General features: G+C 39.8%; 1 protein-coding gene across 1 annotated transcript in view; it reads left to right on the forward strand.

Moving 5' to 3' along the window:
* Positions 1-18,685, forward strand: part of vwf (von Willebrand factor) — a 103,685-nt gene that overhangs the window by 59,556 nt on the left and 25,444 nt on the right. Inside the window, exons 32-41 of the mRNA XM_048610454.1 lie at positions 648-809; positions 943-989; positions 3,511-3,688; positions 5,659-5,879; positions 6,113-6,305; positions 8,927-9,277; positions 12,961-13,172; positions 14,517-14,619; positions 17,264-17,338; positions 17,835-17,939. Of these exons, the coding sequence (XP_048466411.1) occupies positions 648-809; positions 943-989; positions 3,511-3,688; positions 5,659-5,879; positions 6,113-6,305; positions 8,927-9,277; positions 12,961-13,172; positions 14,517-14,619; positions 17,264-17,338; positions 17,835-17,939 (1,647 nt within the window). The remainder of the gene's footprint in view (positions 1-647; positions 810-942; positions 990-3,510; positions 3,689-5,658; positions 5,880-6,112; positions 6,306-8,926; positions 9,278-12,960; positions 13,173-14,516; positions 14,620-17,263; positions 17,339-17,834; positions 17,940-18,685) is intronic.

Genomic DNA, 18,685 nt, shown 5'->3' on the forward strand with positions numbered 1-18,685 from the left:
TCCTTTTATAGTAACCCCAGCCAGTGTGGGAATTGAACCCATGCCATTGGCATTCTTCTACCAATACCACAAGAAGAAAATAACTGGTCATTATCACGTGCCTGTTTGTCAGAGGTAAGGTTGGTATTTTATACATTACAACTGTGGCTGTTTGTCAAAAAATTTTTTTTTGACTGTAACATGAAATGGGCTGTGTAAACTCTTCTTTCACCTATGATTTAAAATAGTCCCAGTAGCTGCTGGAAATATCAGATATCTATCTGCAGCTATCAATACTGATACAATTTGATCTGATTCACCTTAGTTATTTGCAACATGACCAAAAATAATGTCAAAATGGATATTGGCTCTGTGAACCATGTCAAATGTTTATTTTTTTTATTTTATTTGGTGTCTACTTGCTTCTATACTCAATGTTCAGATAAGTGTAGTAAGCAGCAGTATTGGCGAAAAATTAAATTAAAGTTTGGCATCATATTATTTATCTCAGAGCTTTTTGGTTCAAGTGGTGAAATTGTAGTCATAACCAGAAACAATTCAAGAAATTTATAAAGAAGACAGACAAGCGTTATGAACGTATTTCATCTAAAACTATATGAATATTCATTTTAAAATCACTACTTTTTTCTTAATCTCTTTTATTTCAGGTGTAACAGTGATTCCAATAGGAATAGGTCAAAAACTTGATGAGAGAGAACTTTTAACCATAGCTGGGCATAATCCAAATAATGTCGTTCACCTGGGTAAGATGGATACTCTTCCCATCATGATGACACTTAGTGATGAGTTTATAGAAAAAGTCTGTACAGGTGAGTTTCATAAATCAATATTAGTAAGTAATCTTCAGATCAGAAAAGATTAAAGCAAATTATGATCTTTCTTGATTAATTATTAACTTGAACACAAACAGGGATAATTCCAGTTCCCATTTCTCTTCCACAGCAACTTCACCTCAGGAATGCATTGATGACGAGGGGAATCGGCGACAGGTATAATTTATCATTTAGAAGCTTTCATAGGTACTAGTATTGCAGCCCCATAATTCCAGGCCCATTTAGTACATCTAACAAGGCCCATTTGCCCTATAGTTCGCACTGTTTAAACGTACACAAGACCTAGAATTGCTTCCAGACCACCATCTCTTGGCCAGAAGTACAGTGGAAACTGTTCAGAAATAGCCTTTCTAGTAGGCTTCTAGTGAAGCTATAATTATGGATTGGGAGAAGGTGCAAGGAAGGTCTGGATCTGGACCAGTTTACCAGATTAGAAGTCAATCTAGAGTTCCTCTAGGTAATCACCAAATAAAGATTCCTGCCCCTTCATATATCTATCAAATTCTCCCTTGAATCATTTTCTGTTATATTTGCCTTGCCTTATCCTCTTGGCCAGTTGATAAATCTGCACATTGTTCACCAGCCTTCTTTTACTTTCTACCTCCAGTTTTGCCATGGCGACCATGACTCTAAATTTGAGCACAAATTATCTATTCCCTTATGTTGAATAGTATTTTGATATTAGTTGCGAGCACACAATTAATTTACAGTTCAACATTTGCATAGAATCATCAGCTAACATGTCATTTAATTATTAAGGCTCCCTTTTGAAATTATGTAGTGATTTATGATGTCTGCATTGATTGGAAAAAAGTTTCCAATTGGGGTTTAAATGGAAATTATAGACGTATGTAAAGTATGCCATCTGATTTTGAGCAAAGGATGCAAATCCAAACAGGGAGTTTTGCTGCCAGCAGCTAGTTAGGAAGATACCCTAGAAGCACCACTCAATGAAGGATAGAGATAAACAAGGTGTGGAGCTGGATGAACACAGCAGGCCAAGCAGCATCAGAGGAGCAGGAAAGCTGACGTTTCGGGTCTGGACCCTTCAATGAAGGATGATGTGCTTGCCTCTCCTACCTTCTGGGCAGATTAAAGACCTGATGGAGATGGCTGCTACTGAGGCTGCAGGGAGAAGAGAGTACCTCTACTCAAAAGGAGAATAAAATTGCAGTAATTGGCCATCTACCTTGGGTTTGTGCACGGCTGACAGAGTCATACAGCATGGAAACAAACCCTTCAGTCCAACTAGTCCATGCTGACCATGTTCCTAAACTAAACTGTTTCCGCCTTTCGTTGAATGGCTTGCTTCCACACTGTAGAGATTCTATGACTGCTTTCTCTCTCTCTCTCTCTCTCTCTCCCTTGAAAGGACATTGGTAACCATGTGTTGGTCTATGGTTCTGCTTGGGATAAGAATGAGAGAGAATCAGTCAGCCATGTGCAGAAGGCTACTTCATACTCCCTCTTTGCCTTCCAGATTTCCCTTTTAAGAATGCCTCTACAGTGTTTATACTCTTCAAGAGATTCATTTGATCCCAGCTGTCAATATCTAATATATGGTTCTTTTTTATTCTTGACTAGAACTTCAATAACTTTATTCATCCATTGTTCCCTAATCCTACTAGCATTATCTTTTACTCTAATAGTAACATAATGCCTCTGAACTCTTAATATCACACTTTTGAAAACTTCCCACTTGTCAGTCATCCCTTTACCTGTGTAGTCTACTTTAATCAACTTTTGAAAATTCTCGTCTCATACCATTAAAATTTGCCTTACTCCAATTAGGAACTTTACTTTTAATGGAAGGCTTATCCTCTTCCATAACAATTTAAAAACTATTAGAATGATGATCACTAGTCCCAACGGAATTCCTACTAACACTTCAGTCACTTGTCCTGCTTTATTTCCCACAAACAGGTCAAGTTTTGCTCCTTCTCTAGTAGGAACATTTACATATTGAATAAGAAAATTTTCTTGAACACATTTAACAAATTCCTCACTATCCAGATCTCTAACACTATGGCAGTCCCAGTCAATGTTAGGAAAATTAAAATCCTCTATTATTACAACCCTATTATTCTTCCATATATCTGATATCTCCCTATATACTTTTTCCTCAATTTCCTGCTAACAATTGAGGACCTGTAGTATAATCACATCAAGGTGATCATCCCTTGCTTATTTCTAATCTCAGCCCTAATTTCACTGGATGATCTCTCAGGAATATTCTCTCTAATTACTGTAATAATGTTTTCCTTAATCAAAAATGCCACTTGCCCTGCTCTGTTGCACCCATTTCTGTGCTTCCTATAGCATATAAAACATTGAGCTGCCAGTCCTGTCCTTCCCTCAGCCAAGTTTCTGTAATAGCTATGATGTCCCAGTCTATGTTCTAATACATGCTTGGAGTTCATCAGCCTTTCTGTAAGACCCCTTCCATTGAAAAAAATGAAGTTTAATTCTTCAGAGTTACTTCATGCTTTGACTTGCTCTTGCCTGTCTTTTGCACCCCAATGGCAATATCCCATGGTAGCTGGACCCTCTGATCTCTTCTGCTGCCATTTTTCAAGAACTGTTCCTCCCAGGCCAGCTCCACTGGTCTGTTAAAATTCAGCCCAATTTTGATTGCGGTTATTGATTCCCAACGCTGCTTCAAATTCTTTCCTTCCAGGCAGGAGATAAGTGGATGTTGCCCGATAATTGTCACAGTTTCGAGTGCAAAGCAAACGGAGAGGTCCTTTCCACGAATCATAAAATAAACTGTGACAAGCTACGCAAACCCATCTGCAGCAACAATCTTCCCAGCATCAAAATTGAGGAAAAGTGTGGCTGTCGGTATGCGTGCCCCTGTAAGTAGCATGATAAGAATTATTACCATAAGGTATTTTGTGGTAGGAGGGACAGAAGCTGACTTGGAGCTGGCTAAAAGATGTTCTTTTGTCTCAGGATCAACTTTAGTCTTTGACAGTACTCATTGAAATTTTTCACTGAGCTTGACGATTTTCATGAAGGTGTATTCACTGATACAGTGTTCATGATGCCAGTTTTGTTTATCCTTTGCTCTTTCTCTTTCATGTCACTTGTGTGTTGATCTTTGGGTTTGGATTTTAGGAGCTGGGTGCTGACCTCCAGGGACCATGCTGCTGCATCTATTTTTCTGCTATTTAGTTACAAGGTTTAATACGCTGGGGTAAAACTATCCTCCGACAGCAGGCAACTGATGCAGGAGTTAACATGCCTGAAGTAGATTTTGAACTGCAACAGTTTCTGGATACCTAATTAAAATATTAGTCAAAAGCAGGGGAAGGGGCACAGATGCTGAATACTCTACTACACCATATGAATAGTAATCTGTCAGAATCAATCAATACATTTTCACTGCCATTGGTATTAATTGAATGAAAATTATGATGTGAAGAAGGAAGTGTACCCAATTTAGGCCACGCCTTCTGAGGGTGGGGAGAAGGGGTAAATAGACTGCAGGTGTTACAGAGCATTACTATGAGGGTAGTATGGTGGCTCGGTGGTTGGCACTGCAGTCTCACAGCGACAGCGAACCAGGTTTGATTCCACCCTCGTGTGACTGTCTGTGTGGAGTTTGCACATTCTCGCCATGTCTGCATGGTTTTCCTCTGGGTGCTCCAGTTTCCTTCCACAGTCCAAAGATGTACAGGCTAGGTAGATTGGCCATGGGAAATGCAGAGGTACGGGGATAGGGTGGCTCTGGGTAGGATGCTCTTTGGAGGGTCAGTGTGGACTTGATGGTTCGAATGGCTTGCTTCCACACTGTAGTGATTCTATGAGTGCTTTCTCTATCTCTATCTCTCTCCCTGTCTCTCTTGAAAGGACATTGGTAACCATGTACTGGTCCATGGTTCTGCTTGGCAAACTACTATAGTAGTGTGATGAGAATGAGAGAGATTCATTCAGCCATCTGCAAAAGGAATGGTACACTACTTCAAACAACAAAAAAAAAATGAATTGCAAAGCAGAATGCATACTGACATAATAAGGAAAAGATTGAGACTTTTTTGGTTTTATTGTTTAATATCAGTTTGAAACATTCTCTTAAAATATGTTGATTCTTTTTAAGTACAAAGATATTTCCAAGTCAGAAAGTGGTGGATTTGTGGACAGCAACAAATGCTGAGCAGATAATGTTGGTTGATTGTACAATGTTGAGTTATTTGAGACCTAGTATTTTGGTTGAGGCGCTGAACTAAGGATCTGTACATCAGTGTGGGTAGGTATAAAAGTAGCCCGATGCTCATCTATGAATAAGCCAGGGAATATTCCCACTGTCCTTTCCAGTGTTTAACATTCAATGTATTCCATCCAAGAAAAATATCAGCTAGATTTTAAGCAGTAACATTCAGGTAAAGTTGAGTATTGATTTCAGTTTAATTGCAAGAGAAGAACAAGGAGATCCTGGAGTAAAAGGTTCATAACATATTGATACAAAAATTGATAACATATGGAGCAGTCTTTCAGGGTGTGTTATGGATGCATAAAGCCTGAAATTGGGTAATGAATTGGAAAGCCATGATGTGGAGATGCCGGTTTTGGACTAGGGTGGACAAAGTCAAAAGTCACACAACACCAGGATATAGTCCAACAGGTTTATTTGAATCACAAGCTTTCGAAGTGCTACCCCTTCATCAAGTGGAGTTCAAAGGATATGTTGATAGAATCAGCAAAAGTAGAGGCTTGAGAGGAACGGTACAAAGCATCGGTATAAACCATTTGGGCAAATGATCTATTTCCGTGGCGTATGTACAATCCGATACAAATTACATTTCTTTCTTCCTTCGATGAACAGGTGTATGTACGGTGACTGCAAAAACACAGTTTTCTACTTTTGATGGACACTGGTTCTCATTGACCGGGAAATGCTCTTACTTGTTACTAGAAGTTGACAATTTAGAAACAAAAATCATCATTCATAAGGGCCCCTGTCACTCAAACTCCAATGAAAACTGCATTAAAGCCATTGAAATAAAGCAGCACAACATTGCAACCCTCCTACATGATGATATGACAGTAAGTGTGTTCAAGTCTTTCTGACCTGACTAACAGATCAAAACCACCCATTGTACATGCCACAGTTTTTGGAGGTTTGAAGATTGTGAAAAGGCACTATATAAATGTATTTTTTAACTATTGAGGAAAACGTTACTCTGCTAAGTTATTTATTACTAAATTCAGGATGGGATTTGCACTTCTTATTTGCAAATAAGAATTGTAATCAATTCTCTACTCTTTCTTTCCACTAGGTTTCAGTTGCTGGAAAATTTGTCCCTCTGCCTTTAACTGTCATGAATATGGATGTCATTGACCATGGTTCCAGCAGCTTTGTAGCAAATATCCCAGATTTGGAAATAGTTCTTATCTATAGTCCATTGAACAACCTTTTTAGTCTTTGGGTTTCTCCGACACTGTTCCTTGCCAGAGTATCGGGACTTTGTGGTGAGTGGTGAAAAATTGTATGATAGACAATGTTCTGCCAAGGCCTTTGTAGATTTTGTTAATTTATGCAGTGTTCTATTTTTGCAAGAAAGCCTGAATTCCAAGGTGTGGAAATATAGGGTGATCTTTGTTTTAAAGATACAACTCCTGGTTGTAAGAGTACGTATTAGACCTGTCGCAGGTACAGAGCAGACTGTTGGGAGTATAGCCTGAATTTTGGCCTATGGGTCAGAAACGCAGAGTTGATACAATTCCCAGCTTTGCAAACCTAACCAGAGAGGTAATCTCCCAGAAAGTTGGATTTTCATTTCAGGAGCTGGGAGTATTCCTTGGAAAGAGTTCAAAGGCAGCTATTGGGGAGTGGACATGGGATGGACAATAAGTTGGCCTATTTCTCCTGCTCTTCACCAAAATAAGATTAAAAGGAAAAATAAAAGCCTTCCATCCCCTATTCCTCATTCACTCCCCATATATTACTCATGTCATTACCTATGTCAACCTATGCTCCTCACCCATCATGCCCAATGGCACCTCAGCCCCTATGCCAACTTATGTCCTTCTACCCAACCCCTATTGTCCTTTTTATAGTCCTTATGCCAATTTGGTACTTACTCACACCAACCTATGAGCACCTACCTAAGACCCTTTGCCTTCACACTCTCCATGGCAAATTGCCCTGTATCCACCATCCAGGACCCAGATGAAATAAAGTTCTTAAGTGTCTATTGATGAATTCATTTCATATCTCATTGATTAAAAAAAAAGGAGCTAATTTAACTACATTTAATCCCTTACAAAAACAAGCATTTGCATTTCAATCCCACTTTTAAGATTTCACAAACTGCATTGTGATAATGATAAGTTATGAAATCAATCATACAGCATGATAGCCCTCAGGTTTATATCAACAGACAGAATGAATTAAAAAATACTTAAAAAAAACCACTGCAGATTGTTTGTTGCAATATTTAAGAGGTAGCAGAGTTAAATGCCTCAACAGTTTGATAGCTTCCTCTGACAACTCCAATGAGTTTGTCCACATTTTATGTGCATTCATCTCTACGTTTAGGGCACTATCAAAGGGCACTTTAACTTTTGTAGAGGGAACCCCACTTCTCCAAAGGGTCATTTGGCCACTCCCAAATATATCCTGGGACCATAACCAAAAGCAAACTTACTTTTCTAAAGAATTCTTGTAAATTTAGACTTTCTCCAGAAGACGTAAAGAGTACAAGTTATGTTTTGCACACCCCGATAGCAAACATCATATTTAGTTAAAGACAGCTGCCCTTTTAACATATGCAGTTGCTTCCGTGATCCACAGATGTGTAAATGACATCGCCCTACCTTGTTCGCCCCCTGTAAGATTGTGGGGACTGGATTCAGAGATGGTCCTTCCAGATTCAGCTTCCAGTGCCATTTTCACTGAGATAGAGATCCCCTTCAGCTGTGCAAAATGCTGGGCCTATATATCAGACCGAGTAATGATCATATCAGACTGTCAAGAGCGTATGTCGTAGAATTTTATCTTGCTACTTTCATTTTTCCTAGGATACAGTATTACTGAAATCTGATGGAATTGTTCACAAGGTTATACAGTTTACTCAATTGAATGAATTTTTCTTGTCCTTACTTTAATGTGTTTGTGTTCTGTTTTGAAGTTAACTTGAACTTCTATCCCCGTTTATGTTTTAACTTGAGAGAAATTATATGTATCAAAATGCAGTACAATTTGTTAACTAGTTAAAAGGATCTATTTGAAATCAGCCCTCCTTTCCCCTGGGGAAATCTTTTGCGGAAACTGAAGGAGGGCACTCAAGCCTGAAATCAGACGCTTACTGTATGCTGAGGTCCCAGAGTGAATTGTAGAGTGCAGCTGAGTTAAATAAGTAGAATCCCTACAATGTGGAAAGAAGCCAATCAAACCATCAAGATCACACCAACCCACTGAAGAGCATCCCACCCCAGAACCCCACCATATCCATGTTACCATGGCCAACCCAACGAGCCTGCACATCCCAGGCAATTTAACACAGTCATTCCACCTGACCTGCACATCTTTGGACTATGGGAGGAAACTGAAGCACCCAGAGGAAACCCACACAGACACGGGGAGAACGTGCAAACTCCACACACAGCCACCCAAATGCTGGAATCAAACCCAAGTCCCTGCCAACATGAGGCAGCAGTGCTAACCACTGAGCCACAAGTTTTCCAAGCTGTGATTCCAATTTTGACCCACTACTGAAATGATCTTTTTGAACAGAGCTGAATTACATATTGGATTAAAATAAAGTTGAAATTTTGTTTAGTTAATTAAGAAAACAAAGAGAATGTAAAGTCATGGCCCCAATTTTTATTGTTCCACCATTGCCTTGAGCTGCCCAGACGCTAAGCTCAGCAGTCTCCTCTCTAAATGTCTTCATCTCTGTCCATACCTTGAAAAGCATCTTTAAGATCTTCGGTAAACAATTTTCAATATCTCAGCATGTATCAAATGTCGGCTAAGTTATTTGTGAAGCTCTTTGGGTTGCATTACTATGTGAAAGGCGATGCCTGACTGTACATTTGTTTTTGGTTAACGTTCTAATTGGAGATATTTTTTATTTGTTTGCACCAAGGAAAATGTGACAACAATCCATTCAATGATTTTGAACTCCAGGATGGTTCTGTTGTTAACAACAGTCTTACATTTATAAAGGATTGGACTCTGAAAGAATCATTATCGCAGAGTTGCATTGAAGAAGTGCTAGAGATACCCTTGGAATGTAAATTGACTGGGAATGAGTGCAGCATTTTGCAGTCTGCAATATTTGATGAATGCAGAAATGTAGTTGATGTGCAACCGTATCTCAGACTATGCAAACAGAAGGCCTGTAACATAAGTGATATATGTGACTCCATTTCAGCATACAGCTTTCAATGCAAACTTATGGGTGTCTGTGTCAAGTGGAGGTCAAATGATTTTTGCTGTAAGTGGACTTTTTTTTCGTATTGATCTTACAAGTGTCTTTTTGGATAGGTAACAGACAGTGATATGAAAAAGTTATCTCAATGCACATTATACTTTGACTTATTTCTCACAAGCCCAACTGTTAAATGTGTGAGCAAAGTATGAAAATTATTCCATAGATAGATGGAGGGAAACTATTTCCCAAGGTGGGGAAACCAGAATAAACAGTTATAAGTGTTGAGAGTTTAAAGTCGGGTGTTAATACCACATTATGCATATCCATAGAGTGGTGGTCCTTTCAGTGGATTGCCACTTTGCTGTAGTGCAAGGCTTGAATGTCCCTTCGGTGCTGAGAGCAATACTGTCCAGGAATTCTCAATACCTGGCAAGGTCACCCATGACAGTAAGATCGGAGGGAAGGAACTGGACAAAGCGCAATCCAAAACAAGTCCTCAGTGATGATCCAGGTGGAAGATATTTGAGTGATATCAATGGCTACCATGGCAGATGAAGGCTGCACCAGTAGGGAGATTCTTAGTCATTTAGATTTCCTTGCCACTGGAACTGGATCTACCTTCTATCAAGGACCGTGTGTTGGCTGATGTGTAACAACATTCCCATGTTAAGAAATGTCCTGCACAAGGCGTCAACCAAAAAAAAATTAACCAGTGATACGGATTCTGCCAGGTGGGCAATCATAGTCGGTAGCAAGTGATTGCTGATGTCAAGAGTGGTCTATGTCCAGTGAATTTGTATAGTTTTTGTTTAGCCCGCTTTTAGATTCTTTTGTGAATCCCAATTTAAAACTAGCCAACATTAAAGTTTTAATCTTAAACAAAATCAAGTATTAGTTTATTACAGGCTGTTGCTGCAAGCTACTAAGTAAAACATGATAGTTATTAACTAAAACAAATATACACAGGTTATAAGAACGCACGGATAAAAGATAGAAAGATGAAAGTAGATCACAGTATATAAATATTGCAGACCTTGGTTGCTTGAAGGTTTATTTTTCCAAGGTGAAGGGATTGGAAAATTGAGGTCAGAATTCAGCATCTATGATGGCTGGTGTGGGTGAACTGTTAGAGTTTGCTTCCACAGATGGACTGAGCAGGAAAGGGGTCTTGGAGGATTGAAAGTTCCTTTGTTTCACTTGTACAGCACTGTGAGTTGTGGTCATTGGTATCCTGTACAGTAGAGCAGGCCTTTAGTTGGTTTTCCTTCCTCCACTTCCATGTTGAGAAGCGCCTCTCTGTTAGAGCGTCTCAGTGTTCCTCTTGGAGTTCTGTTCCAAAAGGTGACTTATCATCTATCCTATTATGTTCAAAACTTAAGATAGCTACCATCCTGAAACTGTTGCATTAGTGTTCAGTGCTAGGTGACAGACCCATCCTTTATCAGGATGATTAATTTTTAATTATTCAAATAGTCACGTTGAAAAGAGCTAGGAAGAGTTATTTTCAGGGGACCCATTATCAGAGTTTCTATTTGCCCTTGTGAATCTTTATTGAATTTCATAAAGATCTTTTGTGTTTTCTTCTGACATAAGTACAGTCAATCCCAATACCAGCTCAAGCCACAAGGGTATCATATGACTTTTGGGTGCCATTGTGCAGTATTATGAGTCCAGTATAAAGATAGTTTATCCTTCTTTACAAAGTATACAACAATTCAATTACATATTCATGACATAGGCCATTCAGGACTAGAATCAGAAAGAAGTTCTGTGGAGAAAGTTTGATCGTAATGTGGAACTCCCTTCTCCAAAAAGGATGTCATTATCAATTGGACTGTTCAGGATTGAAACTAATGGATCTTTATTGGGACAAGGGCATCAAGTAATTTGGAATGGTGGATAAATGGAAACCAGCCATTAGGTAATTGCATAGTGGCATAGACTCAGAGGAATTACCATCTGACCTTTTCTCCTGTGTAGGTTTTTACCTTGAATCTTTACTGTATACCACTTCATTCAGTCATATTGGACTGGATGACAATGTAGCTATTGTGCATCATTAGTTCTTGTGAAGGTACGGTTGCCCTGACTTAGTAATTCAATACTATTCTGATTTTTGAGCCACTATCTACCGCTGTGTTTCAGGACAAATCAAGGAAAAGCATGAAGGCCTCGCTGCTAAATCAATATCATTGCTGGCTACTGAACTGCAGATAGTTAGTACACAGGGCTAACTCCTAAAAAGGATGTGAAGATCACTAAGGTGTAGCATGTTAAATATTGACAGTGTCTGAAGCCTCTAAGCCAGTACCAATGTTGCATTGTAAATCAGTCAGTTCAGGTTCCCAAAAATGCCCAAAGCAAGTGACTAATTCTCATTTGCTCACAGAAACATTTTGCATGTAATCAGGAGGGACCAAGCTGTATAAAGCACAGAGCTTTATCCCAGATTCTGAAATTTCCACCAGTGTAGATATCCCTCAGCCCATGCAGGTTGGCTGATGAACTTTTTTTATTGCAAAAATACACTTTATTCACAAAAATATCTTTATATACATAGTTGCTGAAGCTGTTCTGTACAGTCTGTATAGAAGAACAAACAAACATTGAAATTTGGCATTCTTTGTTGTTCCAAAAGACACAAGGCATTTCTCACTTATGCAGGACAATATTTACATACATTTGAGGCACTCAGAGGGTCTGATAACTGAATGGACCCCATTGTACTTTGGCAGAAAGACCTGAGACCTTACCCTACAGTGTCCTGACAGTAGTTTTCCCAAGCTTTAGTGCATTCCTCAGCACATAGTCCTGGACCTTGGAAAATGCCAGTCTGCAACAGTTGGTCAATATCAATTTTTTACACTGGAGAGCTAACAAGTTTTGGATAGACCAGACAGTGTCTTTCACTGAGTTGATAGCTCTCCAAGCACAGCCAACATTTGTCTCGGCATGCGTCCTGGGGAACTGCCCGTAGAGCACAGAGTCCCGGGTCATGAAGCTGCTCAGGACAGAGCTTGACAAAAAGCACTGCATCGTTCTCCAGACCTTCTTTGCACAGGCACATTCCAGCAGGATATGTGTGACTGTCTCTTCCTCCCTCCCCCATAGCTGCTTCCATGGCAGCATGTGGTAGTACACAGAGACTGGGCATGTATGAAGGAGTTGACAGGCAGTGCTGTTCTCACCGCCAGCCAAGCGATGTCTTGATGCTTGTGGGAAAGTTTTGGTGATGAAGCATTCTGCCAAATGGCTTCGACAGGCTCAGGGAACCATGTGACAGGATCCATCCTCTCCTTTTCCTGCAGGGTCCTGAGGAAGCTACGTGCTGACCACTTCCTGATGGAGTTGTGGTCAAAGGTACTTTTCTTTGCAAATTTCTCCACAAAGGACAGGTGATATGGAACCGTCCACTACTTGGAGCGTTCTGCAGTGCTAAGGCCAGACCCATCACGTTGAACACAGAATGTACTTTCATGTGCCAACATGACCATGTGCCCATTGTTACTTCTGACGTAATTAAACTTCTGTTCTTTTGGATTGTAATGACAGTAAAATTTGACTATAGATATGCATTTTGCAATTCAGCACACCCAGCATATGTGGAATGAAATACAAAAGAACATTGTGTGAAATTCCTCACCACTGAAAGGGCATTTCCCATAGTTCTTTGACAGTTTGAGCACAGTTTTATATTTTTCATTTGTTCATAGCTTCCTGCTTAAAATGTTCTTCCTTGCCTCCAGCCATCCAGTGCCCCAACTCCCTTGTATATGAACCGTGTGGGATAAATTGCATCCGGCATTGCGATAGCATTATGAGAAAGAACTCTACACATTGTCTAACTTCTCCAACTGAAGGCTGTTTCTGTCCAGGAGGGAAAGTGCTGTTGGAAGGAAAATGTGTCACCCCTGATATCTGCAGTCAATGTATTGATGATCAGCAAGTTCCTCATCAGGTACTTAAAGTCAAGAAGTAAGACTGGAAGATTTATAACCTGCCCGTTTTAAGTACGTAAAACCAGATTTGTCCAGATTCTGGAAATCTGAAATAAAAGCAGAAAAAAATTCTTAGCAGTTCATACAGCAGCCATGGAGGAACAGTTACTAAGGGAAAATTTTAACCTAAATTTGGCCCTTAGTAAACCTGTGTCCTTACCTGTGTGCCAAAATGTCAGGTTCAAGTCCCTCCTGCTCTGCAGGACTGTTAAAACATATCTGAACAGGTTGATAAACAAATATTAAAGTTAATGACCTTTCATCATTGTTAAATCAATGTTATCTCTGAATTCTGTAATGATTTAAACAAATATGATAACACCAATTTGCTACAGAGCAAAATTTAGGGATGCAGTCCCAACATTAAAATGTCCTATATGCATGATTGGAGCTAATAAAGGAATATGAAGGGGTTAGTCAGGAAAAAAGTTATGGCTGATTTTGTAATTAGTATGCCAGAAATCCTTAAAAGGTCAAGATTAAGATCTCTAGCCCCTGTTAAAAATACAGTATGGTTCTGTGTATACTGATACATTGTGAAGCAACAGTGCCACGTTGGAAATTAAACTTTCCCAAGTCAGATCTGTAGTTTATCTAATGTAAGGCATAACATTTTCAGAAGCTTTGATGCACACTCCTTTGTAATAAAACTATGCTCACGTACAAGTCCTGCTTCTGGTGTCCTGAGTTCTTAAGATTTCCAACTGATTCTCTCAAATGTGAAGATGATTTGATATTTTCGTGTTATGCGAAGACTGACCACAGTTCTCAGTGAATCCTTGGCAACAACCACAGAGAGAGCGAAAAAGAGAGAGTTGTTTATCATCTTGTATTTTTTCAATGCCTCTGAAAGAGACTGGTGCACCAGGAGAAGAGAAAGTGATATTACGCATTGCAGCACCTCAATCTGCTTTAAAAGTAAAAAAGAACAGATGCCACGTAATTAATTAGGCCTCAAAATATAAGATGCATTAGACAAGCCAAGGTATCCAAACAAAAAGCTGAGTTATGTCCAAATCTGTTTGGAGAATATCAATAATTAACAGCAGACCTTCAGAGAGAGGAAGAGAAAGTGATTCTGAGGCCATTGCACTGCAAAAGGAACCAGCTTAATGGGCCAAATCACTTTTATGACAAGTTTTTTTTATATTAATTTGAAATAAATTTGAATGTAGATGACAAGAGCATAAATCAAAGTAAAATGATGTGACCGTTTCTTTTGACAGTGTAACTATGCCTTCAAAAATCCAATGTAATGATTTGCGACAATGCCAGGGTTTTAGTGTCTGCCTTTTCTTTTTCAGCATTTGGATACTTGGATACCACATGACCAACCTTGCCAGCTCTGCATGTGCTTAGATAACAGGCAGATCAACTGTACAAACAGGCCGTGTCCCACTGTCACAGGTAAAAGGCACTTCACAGTACCAGGATCTCCTCATCTTCCTTGAGTTGGGTAAACTCAATAGTACAGTATTTTTTTGGATATGGTTTTATTGAGGTCAAATAATGGGGGCAGTAGAGTGGCTACACTGCTGCCTCACAGTGCCAGGGATCTGGGTTCAATACCACCCTCGGGCAACTATCCGACTGTGTGGAGTTTGGACATTCTCCCCGTGTGTGTGTGGGTTTCCTCCGGGTGCTCCAGTTTCCTCCCACAGCCCAAAGATATGCAGGTTAGGTGAATTGGACATGCTAAATTGTCCATAGCATCCAGGGGTGTGCAGGCTAGGCTAGGTGGGTTAGCCATAGTAAATGCAAGTTTATGGGGATAGGTCCAGGCAGGATGTGCTTTGGAGGGGCAGTGCAGACTTTTTGATGGGCCAATGGTCACTATCTGCACTGCAGGGATTCTATGATTCAATATGTACCCTTATTTTTTGACATTTTCTTGGATAGATTCACCTTTGATGATTAGATGCTCAGCTATCTCACCAAATTATTTAAGGTGAGAGGGGAAAGATTTAAAAGGCACGTAAGTGGCAACATTTTCATGCAGAGGGTGGTGTGTGTATGGAATGAGCTGGCAGAGGAAGTGGTGGAGGCTGGTACAATTATAACATTTAAAAGGCATCTGGATGGATATGTGAATTGGAAGGATTTAGAGGGATATGGGCCAAATGCTGGCAAATAGATTTATTTAGGATATCGGGTCGGCATGGATGCATTGGACCGATGAATCTGTTTCCATGCTGTACAACTCTATGACTCCATGACTCCATGAACATGTTGTTAAATGAAATGCTGGGAGTGATGCTGCCATTCATCTCAAAACTCTAGCATTACTTGCAATTAATCTCACACTGTCACTAATCTCACACTCTCATCAACCTCACAGTATCAATAACCTTAACTCTGCCATTAACCTCAACCTTTCACCATCATTAATTTCAATACTGCAACCACACTGTCACTAATCACAACACTCATTATCTAGATGGAAGAGAGAAGATGGAGTTGTTTTCCTTTGAGAATAAAGGATTAAGAGAACACTATATGGTGATGTGTAAAGTTGAGGAGTCTGATATAGAGATATAGATAAAGAGAAAGTGTTCCCATTTTAAGACATATCAAGAAACAGAGAGCCCTGAGTTAAGGTTACCATTGACCAGAAACTCACCTGGTCTCATTGCACAAACACAGCGGCTACAAGTGTTTGGGGGCAGCACGGTGGCTCAGTGGTTAGCACTGCTGCCTCACAGCGCCAGGGACCTGGGTTCGATTCCACCCTTGAGCCACTGTCTGTGTGGAGTTTGCACATTCTCCCCATGTCTGCGTGGGTTTCCTCCGGGTGCTCCGGTTTCTTCCCACAGTCCAAAGATGTGCAGGCTAGGTGGATTGGCCATGCTAAATTGCCCATAGTGTTCAGGGATGTGTAGATTAGGCGGGTTTATAAGGGGAATGGGTCTGGGTGGAATGCTCAGAGGGTTGGTGTGGACTTGTTGGGCTGAAGGGCCTGTTTCCACACTGTAGGGTTTCTATGATTCTAAGTGCAAGTCAGAGGCTAGGAATACTTTGGGGAGTAACTCTCCTCCTGACACCCCAAAGCCTGCCCATCATCTACAAGGCACAAGTCAGGAGTGTGATGGAATGCTCCCCACTTGCCTGGATAAATGCAGCTTCAACCACACTTAAGAAGCTTGACACTATCCATAACAAAGCAGCCACTTGATTGGCGCTACATTCAACCCTCCACCACCGACGCTCAGTAGAAGCAGTGTGTACTATCTACAAGATGCACTGCAGAAATTCACCAAAGATCCTCAGGCAGCATCTTCCAAACCCATGACCACTTCCATCTAGAAGGACGAGGGCAGCAGATTAATGAGAAGACCACCACTTGCAAGTTCCCCACAAGCCACTCACCATCCTGACTTGGAAACATATCGCTGTTCCTTCACTGTCACTGGGCAAAATTCTGGGATTCCCTCCCTAGCAGCATGGTGGGTAAATCTACAACATGTGGACTATAGAGGTTCAAGAAGGCAGCTCACCACGATCATCTCAAGGGCAACTAGGTACGAGCAATAAATACTGGCCACCCAGTGATGCCCACGTCCCATGAGTGAATAAGCAAAAAATAAAAATAATACAAGTACCAATGATGCCATGTAGGAAAAAATACCCTCATTATATAGTGAATGGTTAGAACTTAGAATGCACTAAAGAGAGGGGGGTGGAGGCAGATTCAATCCAAGCCTTTGAAAAGAATTAGATGATTATCTGGAGACAAAGAAGAAGTTGCAGAGCTCCAAGCATAAGGCAGGGGCATAGGACTAAGTAGGTTAGTCTTGCAGAGAGCTAGCATATATTCAACAGGCCGAGTGATCTTCTTCCGTGCATGGAATCATTCTGCGATTCAATGAGTTGAAACTCACATGTTCATTAATCTCAACACGTATACTTCAAAAAATTGATAGACATTTCTACATTTCACAGTTGTCATAGTCCACAAAATCCAAACTGTATGTCTTATAAAAACAAGTTTCTCAAGTTTTGTCCAATTGTTGATTGCAAATATTGGTGTTACCTGTTTATTCTTTACTTTCAGTTCCAAAGTGTGGACCATGTGAAAAACCAGCATTACGACGGAACATTGATGAGTGCTGCCCACAGTATGTTTGTGGTATGTATGGGCACTATCCACACTCTTTTGTAGTGAGTAATGAGTCACTGCTGCATTTGGTGTCTGAATATTACACCAGAAAGAGCTGATCAATATCTATATAATGGATTATTTTACTTCTTCAGTTACTGAGATAAGTTTAGAGAATGTTTTTATTTTATAGAGATGTATTTTGGGTTAAATATTAACAGCATTAGCAAGATATATTGTTTGCACTTGGCAACTTTATTATAAAATCCTGGTCTTTCACCTTTCAATTCTGAAGGAGAATCATACCAGCTTCCAATCATTAACTCTGTTTCTCTCTCTACATGTTGAGTTTCTCCAGCGTTCTCTGCATTTGTTTCTTTCATGTTACACATTGGTATGCTTGTGACTTTACAGAAAAATACTCTTGCAGAACTTTACTACTGAAACTGTTGTGTTATTTGTTCAACGCTTCATGCAGTGTTTGTTTATGGGAATAATTTAGTGATGGATGTACCTATCTCTGTAGATTGTGATTTGCTTAGCTGTGATCTGCCAATTACCCCAACATGTGAAGATGGAAGTTTTCTATCATTGAAAAACCCAGGCGAATGCAAACCAATTTATGAATGTGGTAAGTTTTTGAATACACTTATTATTCATGAATGAATAACCTTTCTCATTTGATATGTCAGCAATGCAGCTGCATTGAACATTCCATGAAGGTAAATTGTAGACACTTTTGCAAAGTTTATTGCAGCTTTTTGATTTGACCGAAGAGTTTCAACTGAACAAATCTTCACAAATGCTTTGTTGATGTCATTCCATGTAGTCATAAGAGGAATTATGTGATTTCAAGCCAGTTTGAAATATTAGTTTTATTATTTAATATTTGTGTTGATACAAACTTCCTCTATTGACAATGTTCATGGCATGGATTTTGATTAAAATAGACTACGGGGTAACTTTTCTTATATCTGCTGTCCTAGTACATGAAAGTGAGGGTCAGAGCATGTGTGCACACAATATAGAGCCTCACCTAACTGAAGTACAGAATAGGGAGAAATTTGTGGGCAAACACCAAATGGTTGGTAGGTAAGGCTTCAATGAATACATATTCATACCAGATAGTTGCTAGCATTGCGTGGTAGGTGGCTGCCTGCAGATTTTTATGGCGTAGTTGGAATACACCAGTTACAACATTTGTGGTGAGCCTAATCCTCCCCACAATTGTTCTTCTATGTCTGAGTAATTAAAGAGTAGTGGGATTATTTTGCTGTAAAGGTAAAAATAAACACTAATTGGGTGTTGGGTTAATGTTTGTTTATAAGTCTAGATATAGCAAGCAATTTTGGTCTTGATTACTGATGGCCATAATTT

The sequence above is a fragment of the Rhincodon typus genome, chromosome 22 (genome assembly GCF_021869965.1).
Source record: "Rhincodon typus isolate 14 chromosome 22, sRhiTyp1.1, whole genome shotgun sequence".
NCBI classification, from domain to species: domain Eukaryota; kingdom Metazoa; phylum Chordata; class Chondrichthyes; order Orectolobiformes; family Rhincodontidae; genus Rhincodon; species Rhincodon typus.